Source organism: Corvus hawaiiensis, chromosome 5 (assembly GCF_020740725.1).
Source record: "Corvus hawaiiensis isolate bCorHaw1 chromosome 5, bCorHaw1.pri.cur, whole genome shotgun sequence".
NCBI lineage: Eukaryota > Metazoa > Chordata > Aves > Passeriformes > Corvidae > Corvus > Corvus hawaiiensis.
Genome location: NC_063217.1, coordinates 2,982,613 through 2,996,133, shown reverse-complemented (window position 1 = coordinate 2,996,133; position 13,521 = coordinate 2,982,613). Strand labels below are relative to the sequence as shown.

Genomic DNA, 13,521 nt, shown 5'->3' with positions numbered 1-13,521 from the left:
AGCAGGGAGCAGCTCCCAGCCCAAAAATCAGAGGCAACCCCCACATTCTACAGCCCCCCAAATTACCACCACCCAGACCACTCCCCCTTTTCCGGGGATTCTGTCCATTTATGGTTTGTTTTTTTAATATATAGATTTATATGAGGGTCACCAGCGCTGCTTTAGGGCAGCTCACGCTGACGAAGGCCAGAGCTGGAGCAGGAATCCCACAGAACCTGGGGAGATGCAGTGGCTGCAGACCAGGGTCAGGTCTGCAGGCTCTGGATTGTCCCAGGTCCTGCTCTGAGCCCCACACAGCCATTCCCAGCCTCACCTCAACCTCACCTTCTGTCCTCATGAGCTGCTCCAGGATCCTGCAGTTAAAGGAGGTTGGAGGGCAACTGGATGCTGGATCCAAGCCTGGATCCTGTGGTAGGTAACAAATTCACTCCTTGGAGAAATGGGTCATCCCCAGGCTCCTCTAGGACAATATTCACCAGGATTTGGGCTCATCTCTGGCTTGGGTGATGCCGAGGAAGTCAGAGCCAGCTCCAGATGCTCCCAGCGCACCAAACCAGGTCAAAGGTGCAGTTATTCCTTAGGCTTCCCCATTAAATGCTGAAATAATCCAATTTTTGGCTCCCCAGACCCCCAGGAGTCAGACACATGTTCTCACAGTCACAGCTGAGATGCTCGAATGCTCCAAGTGCTGGGGACTCCACAAATATCCCCAGTCCCCAAAAAACACCCTCAGCACTGGGAGAGAAACCTGGGCTTTGGATTAAATCCTGGGAATTTTGGATTAAAGAAAAGACACGGATTGGGCAAAAAAGTAGAAATATATAAACAGCATATTTCTTTTTTATTCCATTTCAAATACAGAGCTTCCTTATACAAGCAAGGAATTCCCTCTCCCTTCCCCCCCAACCCCAAGCAACTCTTATCAAAAGGAATCCTTCACTGGAAAATCAACACCAGATCAGGGACAGGCGCTGGGAGAGGCTCTTTAGCAAGTAGCAATATCCATGGGCCTGAAATCCCTGAACAGGAGCTTTTTCCTCACTGAAAATCCTTTCCCAGCATCCCGGGACAAACCTCCTGGTCTCCCAATGGAGAAGGATTTAAGCAGTTACAAGTCCTGGGGGAAAATAAACCCAGCACTGCTACACATCACTGGAAAATCCACCCCGGGGGATGCAGGGTTGGAGATGAGCTGGATCTGCCCCTGGAAGGTTTCTCCTCTTAAGCAGGGCTTATCCTGCACTTACACCCCCTCCAGGGAAAGCAGGAGGGGAAAACGAGGGAATATTTCAGATGTTTAAGTATTTGGGATACACCTTTCTCAGGTGGGATCATGGGGAAGGGGTTGGTTTGCATTAACTCGTGCTTTGGATAAAGTTTGGGGGGTTTTAGCAGCTGAACTGTTGCAGTTTTTAGTAAGAGAATTTCTGTTTTCTGGGGTAACATCTCATGGAATCACGGAATATCCTGAGCTTGAAGGGACCCACAAGGATCATTGAGTCCAGTCTTTCCTGTTTTGGGACAAGGTACAAACTCACACCAACAGAGAGGACAGGGAAAGGAGGGGATAAACACCTCCAAAAACAGCAGAGCCCTGAGTCACTGATTAAATCAGCACAGCCCCACCAGACACCACAGGCTAAACCCTCCCAGGGTCAATCATCAGCTCCTCACTCCCCAGGGGCTGCTGTGCTTTGCAGCTGGATCATTCCTTCTCCCATGGGAATAGATCCACGTGGATCTGCTGGGCACCCCGGAGCACAGCCCAGCTGCAAGATGGACACATCCAACACATCCCAGTGGCTGCAGCTTCCAGACCTGGGCACCTAATCCTGAGTACACTTTGGCATCAGAAGTGGTGGAGGTGGGAGGGAGCTGCCAACACCTGGGCAGGCAAGGGAAGCTCTGCAATGAAGGGCCTGGAGGGACAGGACACAGGGAATGGCTTCCCACTGCCAGAGGGCAGGGATGGATGGGATACTGGGAAGGAATTGCTCCCTAGGAGGGTGGGCAGGCCCTGGCACAGGGTGCCCAGAGAAGCTGTGGCCGCCCCTGGATCCCTGGAAGTGTCCAAGGCCAGGCTGGACACTGGGGCTTGGAGCAGCCTGGGACAGTGGAAGGTGTCCCTGCCATGGCAGGGGGTGGGATGAGATGAGCTTTAAGGTCCCTTCCAATGCAAACCATTCCATGATTCCCTGAAGAGGTGAATCCCATAAAATCCTGCTCCAGCAGGCTGGCACTGCCCTGGAGGTGCCGTTTGAAATCAGTGGCACTGGTCCCAAATCTGAGAAATGTGACGCTTTAAACACCAGAGAGGTGCCAGCAGAGCTGCCAGGGCAAGCAGCTCCAGACAGGAGGGGACACAGCCTGAGCTGTGTCACTCCCATCAGAGAGCTCTCCCCCAGCACTGGGGATGCTCAGGGCACCCAGGGCTGCACCTTCTGCTCCAGCCACCTCTGGCCTCTCTCCCATGGACACTGCAGAACCACCCAAAGCCATCCAGGCATGAAAAACTTACCCAAAAAAGCCTTCTAAGACACCCAACTGTTGCTGCTGGGCAGATGAGAACTGATCCCAGCCCTCCCAAAAGCCTCCCCAGCACTGAAATCAATCCCCCATGCGCTGAATTTGATAGGAGGACTTCCTGCAGCCAGGGACAGGCTGATCACACCACAAACACCTCACTGCACAGGGTTCCCCGTTCTCCCCACGTGCTCAGAAGTCACTCAGATCAGGAGGGAGAGGCTTTATTTGCAAGCTGTTTCCCCCAACTCTCTGCATCCTGCTCCCCTTCTGTGGCTGAGTAACGGGCACTGCTCCTGCAGCAGCAGGACTTTGTCACATGGGCGAGGCGCAGACTCGCCAAGCGAGCAGCTCCTGCAGGAGATGCAGATGGGGAGCAGAAGGCAGCAGCCCCCCCAGGACAGGCTCCTCAATATTGAATGTGACATCAGAGCAGAGCCCAGTGATCCAAGCTCATGCAGCTTTGCAAGGAAATGAAAAGAAATGAAAAGAGAAGGGAAATGAAAAGAGAAAGGAAAGGAAAAGAGAAAGGAAAGGAAAAGAGAAAGGAAAGGAAAAGAGAAAGGAAAGGAAAAGAGAAAGGAAAAGGGAAAGGAAAAGGGAAAGGAAAAGGGAAAGGAAAAGAGAAAGGAAAAGGGAAAGGAAAAGGGAAAGGAAAAGGGAAAGGAAAAGGGAAAGGAAAAGGGAAAGGAAAAGGGAAAGGAAAAGGGAAAGGAAAAGGGAAAGGAAAAGGGAAAGGAAAAGGGAAAGGAAAAGGGAAAGGAAAAGGGAAAGGAAAAGGGAAAGGAAAAGAAAGGAAAGGAAAGGAAAGGAAAGGAAAGGAAAGGAAAGGAAAGGAAAGGAAAGGAAAGGAAAGGAAAGGAAAGGAAAGGAAAGGAAAGGAAAGGAGAAAAGAGAAAAGAGAAAAGAGAAAAGAGAAAAAAGAGAAAAGAGAAAAGAGAAAAGAGAAAAGACACAGCCAGGGAAATGTGAAAGGAAAACACCCAAAAAGCCGAAGAGGAAAGCTCTAATTTGTGATTCCAAAGCTTGTACTCCCAACAACTCCCTTCCCACAACATCGATGGATTGCTCCTTGCAAGCAGCGCTGCAGCCAGGAGGGGAATGCCCGGGGTTTGGTCCTTCAATGCCTTAATTAGACAGGAAAACAATTAGGGAAGATGATTCTCTTCTAACATCCACAGGCCTCAATACAGAAAACGGCCCAACCCCATCCCATTAAGTCTATTTAGGTTGTTTGGGAGGCTTGGCAGATGAAGGGAGGATGTCCCAGCTGCAGTGGGGCCATAAAGGAGATTTCTGAAGAGATGGGAAGTGCAGGTGTTGGACAGTTATGAATCCTTCATCACTGCTTATCTGGCAAAGGGAGCCCCAAGAAGCAGCCACTGCCAGACACAGGTTTAGGTTCTCCAGGGAAAAATTCCCACTTGGCACCTGGGCAGCATTTCCACAGTGGAAATTCCAAAGCCAACTTCCAGAATGGGCTGGGGAAGCGGGAGCTGGGTCAGGAGATGGCAGAAACCAGCTTGCACTGAGTTTTGGGGGAACAGACACGACAGAGGTGCTTGAGCCACCCCTGGCTCTGCCCATCAACCTCCTGGGCAGGTAAAAACCCTGCAAAGGGCAGATGCAGAATGCAACAAACAATAAAAAAAGCTTGAAAAGGAGTAACATGAAGGTGTGACAACGATGGTGGAGATGCCTGGTGGGACATACTGGAAAACAGGAGGTGCTTCTGGTGATGTGACATCTCAGGTCCCTTTCTTGTTGCTGAGAACTCCACAAAAACCCCCCAAATCCCTTCCCTCCCACTGCCGAACATCCTCCAGCTTTGGGGGAACTTCCTGTTCCTCCCAAGAGTGTCCACAGAGCACAGTCCAACAGCAGCTCCTAAAGCAGCCAAACATCAGAAGCACAAGTTTGCAAAGTCTTGGTCTTTGGGTGCAGCCGGATATGTGGAGTTTTGGGGAAGAACCTACACTGTACATGAGTGTGACCATCTACCCTGTTTCTTTCCAGAGCCTCCCAGCTCCCTGGATCATCAGGAAGCTCGTGTTGTGTCCCACAGTTCTGGGGCTCATCTTGGAACAGCTCTGAGCCAAACCAGCTGAATTCCTTTACTCCATCCCCATCCTTTTGCAGCACTGATGCACATCCAAGTGGAGCTTGACATTTATTAAATAATTTTAAATGTTGATGCCAGGGAGTCTGGGGTTGTTGCAGTGGTGTTGTCAGCTTTGCTTCCTAAGCAATCCCCAAAGTGCTGCACTGCTTGTTCAGCAAGTTCCACCTTTTCACCACCTTCCCTTCATTTACATGGACGAACACATCAATTTCTACACACAGCATGTCAAGAACGTCTTCAAAAAATAAAGTCTCAGACCAACGAAACCAGTCAGGTACAAATCCAATTTTAATTGTCAAGCTCACTTCTAGCTCCTACATTCAACGCAAGGATCAAAAACTACAAGTTTGAGAGTAGAACTTTATTCTATCTCCAGTTTCTGATCGTTTTGGCAGCTGTCAAAACGGCAACTTCCAAAATCCACTCGTTCCAGAAGCTTTTCCCTACCTTGCAGTGCCAGGTGAACCCCACGGACTCTCCCAACAGCTCTTGACACCTTTCAGACTCAGTTCTTTGGCAACAGTTATACAGAGCATTGTGCGTATATAAAGAGCTTATAATAAAACTTCTTTTACATTCTAATTGTCTTAAACCTTCACAGAAGTATTAAAGTGCTCAATCAACTCCGAACAAACCCTTCTTCCCTACTCAGCTACTTCCTGGAAACGCCTGCACTTAAGTCAGCAAAACCAGAAGCAAACAAGAAGAGAAAAGGCATGGAAAAATAAAATAAATCCTCTGCAGGATCATGAAAACCCCTTTTGAGACAAGAGGCCTCGAGTCTCACATCTCCCTTCTACCCAAATATTGAGACATAGGCCCAAATGTTCAACCAGTCCAAGCCAGCACAGCTTTCCCCCCCACCCCCCAAGCTGTGCTGATTTCCCATCAGTTGATTCTTTGGCCCCTGACTTCTGTAAGAACAAAAACCCCGCAGAACAGAATCCTACTGACGCTACAGAGAAAATGCAAACACTGAAGTCACACTGGTGAAGGAAAAGAAAAGATATGAACAAAGTTGTGGTGGATATTTAACCCTCCGTGCTGCCTGGATTTTAAATTCTCTCTGCAATGTTTGACACTATCTGAACTTGATCTTTCAAAAGGGCTTTACATGGGGACATTTTTGGTCCTTAAGTGGGGGATGGAGGGTGCATCTCAAACCTATTTCCTCTGGCAAGACCCACAGGCCAGTCCACCCCACTACGGCTCCGTGCCCAAGGAAATCCCACCCAGAGCCCCAAAGCAGACCAAAGCCACGTTCCCTTGGGCACATCCTCTCCTTCCTCCAGCCACAGCACCCAAAACACCACGAAAACCACCCCACAAGGTGACTTTTTCCTGTGGAGACACCAGGAATTCACCCACAGGCCACGTGTGTGTTACAGCTTTACCCAGCCAGAGGATGACACCTCTGATTGCAGCTTGGCTTCAATCTTTTGACATCTGTGGGAAGAACATGTTATTTCAGCCTCAGCAGGCTTCTGCCCTCCCTGGCTTCCAGCAGGTCCTGAACTGTTGGCTGTCACCTGCCCTTTTGCTGTTGACTGAAGATCAGACAGAGTTGTGCCACCTCTGAAATCCTGTCTGTCCCTGTTCCTACACGCAGCCCTTGCTAACAGCTCTGAGTGATCTCGGCACAGAAATGACTCAAAAGCCAGGGAATCTTGGGGAAAGTGGTCAGAAACCACACAGAGGTTTGTACCTGCTCTTATCAAACGTGGCAGGAGCTGTCCCCAAGGCTGCTGAAAGCCAAATTCCCTGCCTTGATGCGCTGGGGGGGTCACCCTGGCCCTGGGACCTCTCAGATCAGCTTGGTGCCACATGAAGGTTGTGTTTTTACTATCTATGACATTGTTTTGCTTGCTAAGCTGAGGGGTTTCCCCCTACAATTCCCTCAGGGATATACAAACCCATGGATATTACAAACTCTCACTCCTCCCTCAAGTCTCAGTACAAAGGGTTTCGTAAGAAAATGAAAAAATGAGTTCTGCACACGTGTTTGAGCGCCGTAGGCAGCTCCAGAGAGATTAAATACCTTCTGATCTTTAGTGCAAATACACCAAATCTGTGGCAGCTTGAGCCTGGCTTAGCATCAGCAGAGGAGCTTTGCACCCAAAGCCTTCCTCCCTCACGACTGGGTTGGTCTCCCTCACCATGCAGAGGATGGGGTGGGAGGAAAACAACTCTGCACCATTTACTGGGCAAACAACTGGTAAGAAACACTTCTCTGTGCTGATAAATTCATATTTTACATTCCTTTTCTTCCCTCATTTCTACTCGTTTGAAAGTTCATCACTGAGATCCACAATTTTCTGAACACTTTTCGTTGTGACCTGTGATGTGCAGCAAGGGCCAAGCACTGAAACTAAAGGGCAGCTTGTTTCACAGTACTCCAAATAAGAAAACTGACCATAGTACAAGCAAAATTAAATAAACTGAAATATAAAAGACAGCAGAAGTTAAGATTCATCCAGAAATATAATATAACGTCCGGGAGCGGGGGAAAACTGGGAATCAGCCACACAACAGAAACAATGAAATGACCAACGAGGACTGATTAGGTGAAAAGAGGAAAACTTTCATTGCATTCTGTACATCAAAATTAAATGGAAAGTTCACACGTTGGAGCCTCGAGACAGAATGATGAAGGTCTCAAGCCACAGGAAGAAGAAAGCAAAGAAACACCTTGAATAAAGCAACACGTGAACAAAACCAGTAACTGAGCAGCTTCCAAAGGAATAAAAGTGACCCTATCTCAACTGAGAAAAAGCAGCACTGAAGCAGAGAACAAGTAATATGGTCAGGACATGGTGGGTAACACTGACTGCACAAAACACTTGTGATATTTGGAAAGAACCAGGCCTATTTGTATATCTATGCAAAATATATACACAACTCCATATGTATATATGTACACATAGGCACTACTGTACATATGTATATGCAACCTGGACACAACTGCCCTCTGGGTGCAAGCAAAAACTGCTGCAGTTGTGCAAAAACTACAATTCTGTGTTTGATTACCCAGGAGAAATGGGAGAAAGAGCCAAACTAATTCCCAACCTGCTCAAAACCCAGATGGGGTTTCATCCACAGGGCCGTGCGAGCCCAGCCTCTGGATGTTCCCAGCTCGTTTGTAGGAATTAACAATTCATCCAAAGCTGTGGATTGTAGCAGTACACATTGCAACTGCTTCCAAACCCACTAATCTGAGAAAACAGCCACCATCTCTCCTGACATCAGTGGTTTAGTACGAGGCCATCCCACCCAGAACACCAGTTTGGGAATTGAATTGAAAGGCCAGGACAGGGCTGTCATTCTACAAAACAAGGGTCAGTTGCTGTTCTTAGTGTTGGGGAAGAAAAGGATGTGGTGCATTAAAAAAGCCCCCTCCACCCCCAAACAAGGGAACACAGGACAACTCTGGATGCTCCAACTGTGCAGCCAGGCTGGTCTTTGGGGTTTGTGGGGTTGGGGATGAGGAAAGTTGCATTTTCCATAAAGCTTGTTCGCCTCACAGCTCCAGAGAGCATCGTCCTCCCAAGTCCAAGGCTCCCTTGGTCTGGCACAGGCCCCATGGAGCTGTGACAGGAGGGCATTGCCAATGTCAGAGCACGAAGGAAGTGGTGAAAGAAAACTGCAGGAGATGGTCCCACGCCTTTTCCAGCCCCAAAGGAGTTGTCTTTGCTGCTCTGCGTGCCAGGGACCCTTCAGTACTCTGCATCCATGGCATCCAAGTACTTGGCCTCGATGATCCTCGGGAGCAGGTTATACCTAAGGCAGAGCCAGAGGGATGCAGTCAGTCCTTGTTTATGCCAGGCAGCACTTTCCTCTCTGTCCCAAGGCTCCCAGGTGAGTTTGTCCCTGACATTCACCCAGCTGAGGGAGGACACAAAGTGGGGCACAGCAAAACCAACCAATCCTGCAAGCAAACACAGCGTTTATAGGAACAGCAGTGCCAAGGTCCTGCTGGAAGGAGCCCCCTCCTTTCAGCTGGGAAGGAAAGAGAACAATCCTCATCCTCAGAGGAGGAAAGTCGCTTTCCTTGAGCTCTGTCACCACCAAGTCCTCACTCAGGGTGACAAAAATACAGAGCCATGACTCCAACCAAGACTCCATCCCTACCTGGTGTCTGGCTTCTCCACATGGAGATTCTCCACAGTGATTCCCTTACTTTTTAAAAATTTTTTAATTTGATTTTTTTGCAAGAACATCCTCATAAATTAATATATTTAGGTGAGAAAGGCACTATGAAGTTGCTTTTGCATATTTATGTGGCATTTTCCCTTGTTTAACAAGGAAGCAACTCTGCAGCTGTTAAAGTAACTCATAAAACACCAAAAAAACAGTTTCAGATTTCAACAGCTGTGCAAGAGATCCCAAACATCACTTATCAGTGAGAAGTACCAGGATCTCCTTAAACAGCCCCATCGTAGAATAAAATGCTTGAGAGCCACGGGAGCCCAGTAAGAGACAACTTGAAGAGAACATTCTTCTCTGAGCCACCAAAACCTCATCATCCCAAAGTTCTGAATCCAAACCAGGAACTGGGGATACCCAAGGAGATCAGGTTTTCTTCCAACAGGCTCTTTCCCACTGCAATAATGGATTTCAGTGGCTTCTCAGCATCTAGCTAAGACCACACCAGTGATCCCTCACTAATGACAGCACAAATCATGTTTCTAAAGCTGTTGGACAGATGGAAATGTGGCTTTGGGACGTGGCTGGTGCTCTGGATGGGACACCAAGCCATGCCTCACTCATTTGTGTTCAATTCTTCATTTTACCCCCTGGTTGCTGTCCCATCTCCTCCTTCTCCCTTCACTTCTTAAAAAGAAAAAAAGAGAAAAGATATTAAATTTTTTCTACTGCCTCATCTATTTAGAGTGCCAAATCTTTGGGAAAAAGTCATTAACTACAGAGCTCATGGATCATGGTGCTGCCTTCTTGGCTGGAGGCCACAGAAACTACATGAAGGCAAAAGAAATCAGAGGAAGGAAAGCCAAGGACAAATTCTTGTGCTGTGCCAGGCAGCAGCATCTTCCTCTTGGCAGCAGGGCTGATTATCCAGCTGCTGGGAAAAAACTGCCCTGGAAAGAGAAATGAGTTAGCAACACAGAGGGTATAAAGTGACAGCATCTTATTTACTGAACAGAAGATACATTTGCATATTAGTATCTAGCTCTTAGTACAAAATCAGGTTTTTTGACTGCATTCTCTCCACACTAATTTAGGTTTTTATACCATGTCCAGTACCTGAATTTGGCTGTGTCCCACGTTTTCTGTTCTGCACTGAGCTGCCCTGTGTGAAAAGCTGCAATTCCCACAAGAGCTGCTCATCCAGCACTGCTCACAGTGGGAATATTCACCAGCCACTTACCCAGGCACTCCAAGTGCCACCAGTGTGAAGGGCAGGTGAGACATTACTACCAGAGGAACAATAATTTCAGTGTTTTCCAAGCCTGTTTATCTTTTAAAACCCAGCCCAAGTGGCTCTGCCATGATCCTGTTGAAAGCCACGGTAGCTCTGACATTTGCTTTTGTTTCAGAAAGGACTGGACCCATCTTTATCAGCCAAGGAAAACACCACAGCAGGTGCCTCTGCAGATCAGCACATTGGCAGCCTGAACTTTGGGATCAGAGGGAAGATCTCTGGGACTGCAAGCTCAGAGTCAAGCAGATATCACTTGGTACTATGCTGGCCTAAAAATAATCAAGTGGACTGGAAACTTGATCTATTCCTTCCAAGATCTTATTATGGCCTCCCATTATATCCAAAGGATTGAGAGCATGGATGATTTAACTGGAGAATGATGGGCAGTGACTGCTAATGAACCCCAAGGAAGAAATGAGTTCAATTTCTCAACAATTCTCTCTTAAGACTGTAGGACATTGTGGGGTTCTCCCAGTTTTAAATATCTATTTTAAGACGAAATGTTGCCAGTTTCACCCAACTGATCACTGACAGTGGCACTCAGCAGTGCAGGAGGTCTGTGAGGTCACCACAGCACTGGGTAAGAGATAAGGATTCCTCTTAGGAAAAGTTTCCAGCTCTGCTGTGAGCACTGGCCTGAGGAAATCAAATTGCAAAATGATAAGGAACATTATCAAGTACCAGCTAGAGGCTCCAGACTATGGCTTCTCAGGAAGATCAGGCATCTCACACGCACTAAAAAGGAGAGGTTTTGCCTCCTGGGAAGCTGGAAGAAGAGAGCCTGCCAGCCCAGAACCCTTTGCACAACTCCAGCAGCAGTGAAATCTCAATTCCTCCTCAGGCCTGAGCAGCTGGTGAAAAAACCCTCATCATTACCCACTTCCAGGAGCTGGTTAGTCTGGAAAATGCAGGAACCACTCACATTTCATGGAATAGTTGGGATTGGAAGGGACCTCTGCAGATCACCCAGTCCAATCCCCCTGGAGCAGATGACTCTCAAGAATGTGTCCAAGTAGGTTTGGAAATGTCTCCAAAGAGGGAGACTCCATGGTCTCCCTGGGCAGCTGTTCCAGTGTTCACCCTCAACACAAAGAAGTTCTTCCTCATGTTGAGGTGGAACTTTTTGTGGTTTAGTTTATGGCCATTAGTCCTCGTCCTGTCGCTGGGCACCACTGGAAAGAGTCTGGCACCATCCTGTGACCCCCTCCTTGGAGATATTTATATGGATTGATGAGATCCCCTCTCACTCTTCTCTTCTCCAGACTAAACCAGCCCAGCTCCCGCAGTCTCTCCTCTCCTCACACTTCCATCCAAGCCTGAAGACACAAGGCATGGGAGACAAGCAAAAAAGACAGCCAAGCTTCCTACCTGATGGGGATCATCCCTATCATGATGAGGGGGAAGATCATCTTCATGTAGGGCAGGGGTGACATTCCAAACCCACAGAGGATGAGGAGCTGCAGGACTTGCAGGCCTGTGAAGTAGTGGATCTTCCTCTGGGGAACTCTGCGGATGTAGTGGGTCGGAGGATAAGCAGTCTGGGAAGAGAAGAGCCACATGTTAGACATGCAGGGATCTGCTCTTGTGGCAGCAGAATGGGGCTTTGGAACACCAGGGTTTGAGGGAAGTCATCAATTTGTACAAGCAATGCATCAACATCAGGGTCCTTAACAGGTTCAGCAGCTGAACGTGGGATTTGTAGGGTTAATTCCAGTGCCTGACACCCCAGTATTGGCAGCAAGGATGACTGGGCACTGGGAGCCTGGAGAGAAGACAGGACACACTTTAGGGCCAGGATTGCCTCTGGGAGCATCTGCAGTGCAATGTGATATCTTGGGAAGTGCACTAATGAGATTCCCTGAGGACGATTGGGATCGTCAGGGCTCCCCAGCCAGAGGGGGTGTGCAGGGAGAAGGAGAGCAGATGCATCCAGGTGGTGTCACTGTGGGTGCTTCCTCCACCTGAAACCCAGCTCCTCGTTATTTTATCACCTTCTAAGGCTCCAAGCTTGCCCCTGGTGCTCCCATCTTTTGGCTGAACCCCGTTAGGGGAAGCCCAGGAGATCAGGGAGGTGCAGGAAGAGGCTGTGCTCAGACTGCAGGAATTTTCTCAGCTCCTATAAGCCACCCATTTTTGAGAAATAAGGGGGGGAAGATGACATTAATGGGCTACATATGGTGGTTTCTTTTGACAGCTCCTTGCTCACGTCTGAGCACAGGCTTTGACTCACTGTCTATACATCAATGAAGAGGATGAGCGACTGTCTGCTGGCACCAGTACAGCCTCAGTGGGTTTCAGATTGTGCCATGACTCATTAGAAGGTCTCCACAAAAGGGAGTTTTCCGTATTTGAGAATACTTTTTAATTATCCACGCCAAAGTCTGGAAAATTCCACACATAATTTGTACTAAAACCAGAATAAGTCACATACATCAGTAGCTGCTCAACCCTTGTTCAAAAATTGACATGACAAATGTAATCTTTACCTGAATTTCACAGTTTTAACCTCTGGGATGTAATACTGGAGATCAAGATAGATTAGCAGAGATGCAGAGCCAAATGTTGGGCTTATTAAGCCCTTGACCCTTGTTACACAAGAGAAGGTGAGCTGGAGATTGCTCCAGGTACCACCTACACTGCAAACTAACACCTTTTTAGTACCTGGAACAGAGACAGATTGAAAATACATCTCCCAGGTTTGTTTTCAACCCACATCACAGAGGTTTCAATAATGCAAGTAATTTCATTTAGAGTTTAAAATCCCATCTTGTGGTATTTCACACAAAATGAAAGTGTGAAACTGCACAAAAAAATTACCTGCCTGAAGCTTTGCTGGGGAAATCAAAAATCATAATTTCATGATGTTGTGCTTTTGAATATTTTATATTAATGGCTTTTTAAATGCATGTACTCTGCAGATGACACATCATGGAGGAGAGGCGTTAAATCTCCCCAAAAAAAACCCTCACACAAAAAAAACAAACCCACCTCACAAAAAATCCCACCTTGAGAGAGCAATAGTTTGAACACTACTCCAGGTACCTGTTCCTTGAGCAGCAGAGCCACCCTTTCAAAGAGCTGGTTCCCATCAATGGAGGTCAGGGCGATGTAGAGGAAAAGGCCAAAAAGGACGGGCTTTGGGATCCACTGGAGAGGGAAAGGGAGGAGCAGCAGCGAGAGCCCCACCAGGAAATTTGCCATCAGACTCGTCAGCCGGGTCTCCTTCACACTCACGATCCTGGAAGCAGGAAAAGAGGGGTCAGGAGATAGGATAACACCCCAGGATCCATGAGTGTTTATCCCAGGGCTGGCTGCTCCATGGGGGAGCAGGACACGTGCCACCAGGGAAAGGGAAACTCATCCCCACCACACTGGAATCAGCACTTGCGGCCTCGTGCTGACACTGAGGAGGCAGAGCCTGCCTGGAGCCAGGCCAGGC

At 48.1% G+C, this 13,521-nt stretch overlaps 1 protein-coding gene across 5 annotated transcripts in view; it reads right to left on the bottom strand.

Moving 5' to 3' along the window:
• Nucleotides 1–4,915: 4,915 nt before the first annotated feature.
• SLC4A11 (solute carrier family 4 member 11) overlaps nt 4,916–13,521 on the bottom strand; it is a 93,889-nt gene continuing 85,283 nt past the window's right edge. For all 5 annotated transcript variants that reach the window (XM_048304159.1, XM_048304157.1, XM_048304158.1 and 2 more), the window contains 3 exons: nt 13,125–13,320; nt 11,451–11,620; nt 4,916–8,422 (listed from right to left, as the gene is read on the bottom strand). In XM_048304159.1, coding sequence (XP_048160116.1) covers nt 8,359–8,422; nt 11,451–11,620; nt 13,125–13,320 — 430 coding nt within the window. In that variant the 3' untranslated portion in view covers nt 4,916–8,358. The remainder of the gene's footprint in view (nt 8,423–11,450; nt 11,621–13,124; nt 13,321–13,521) is intronic.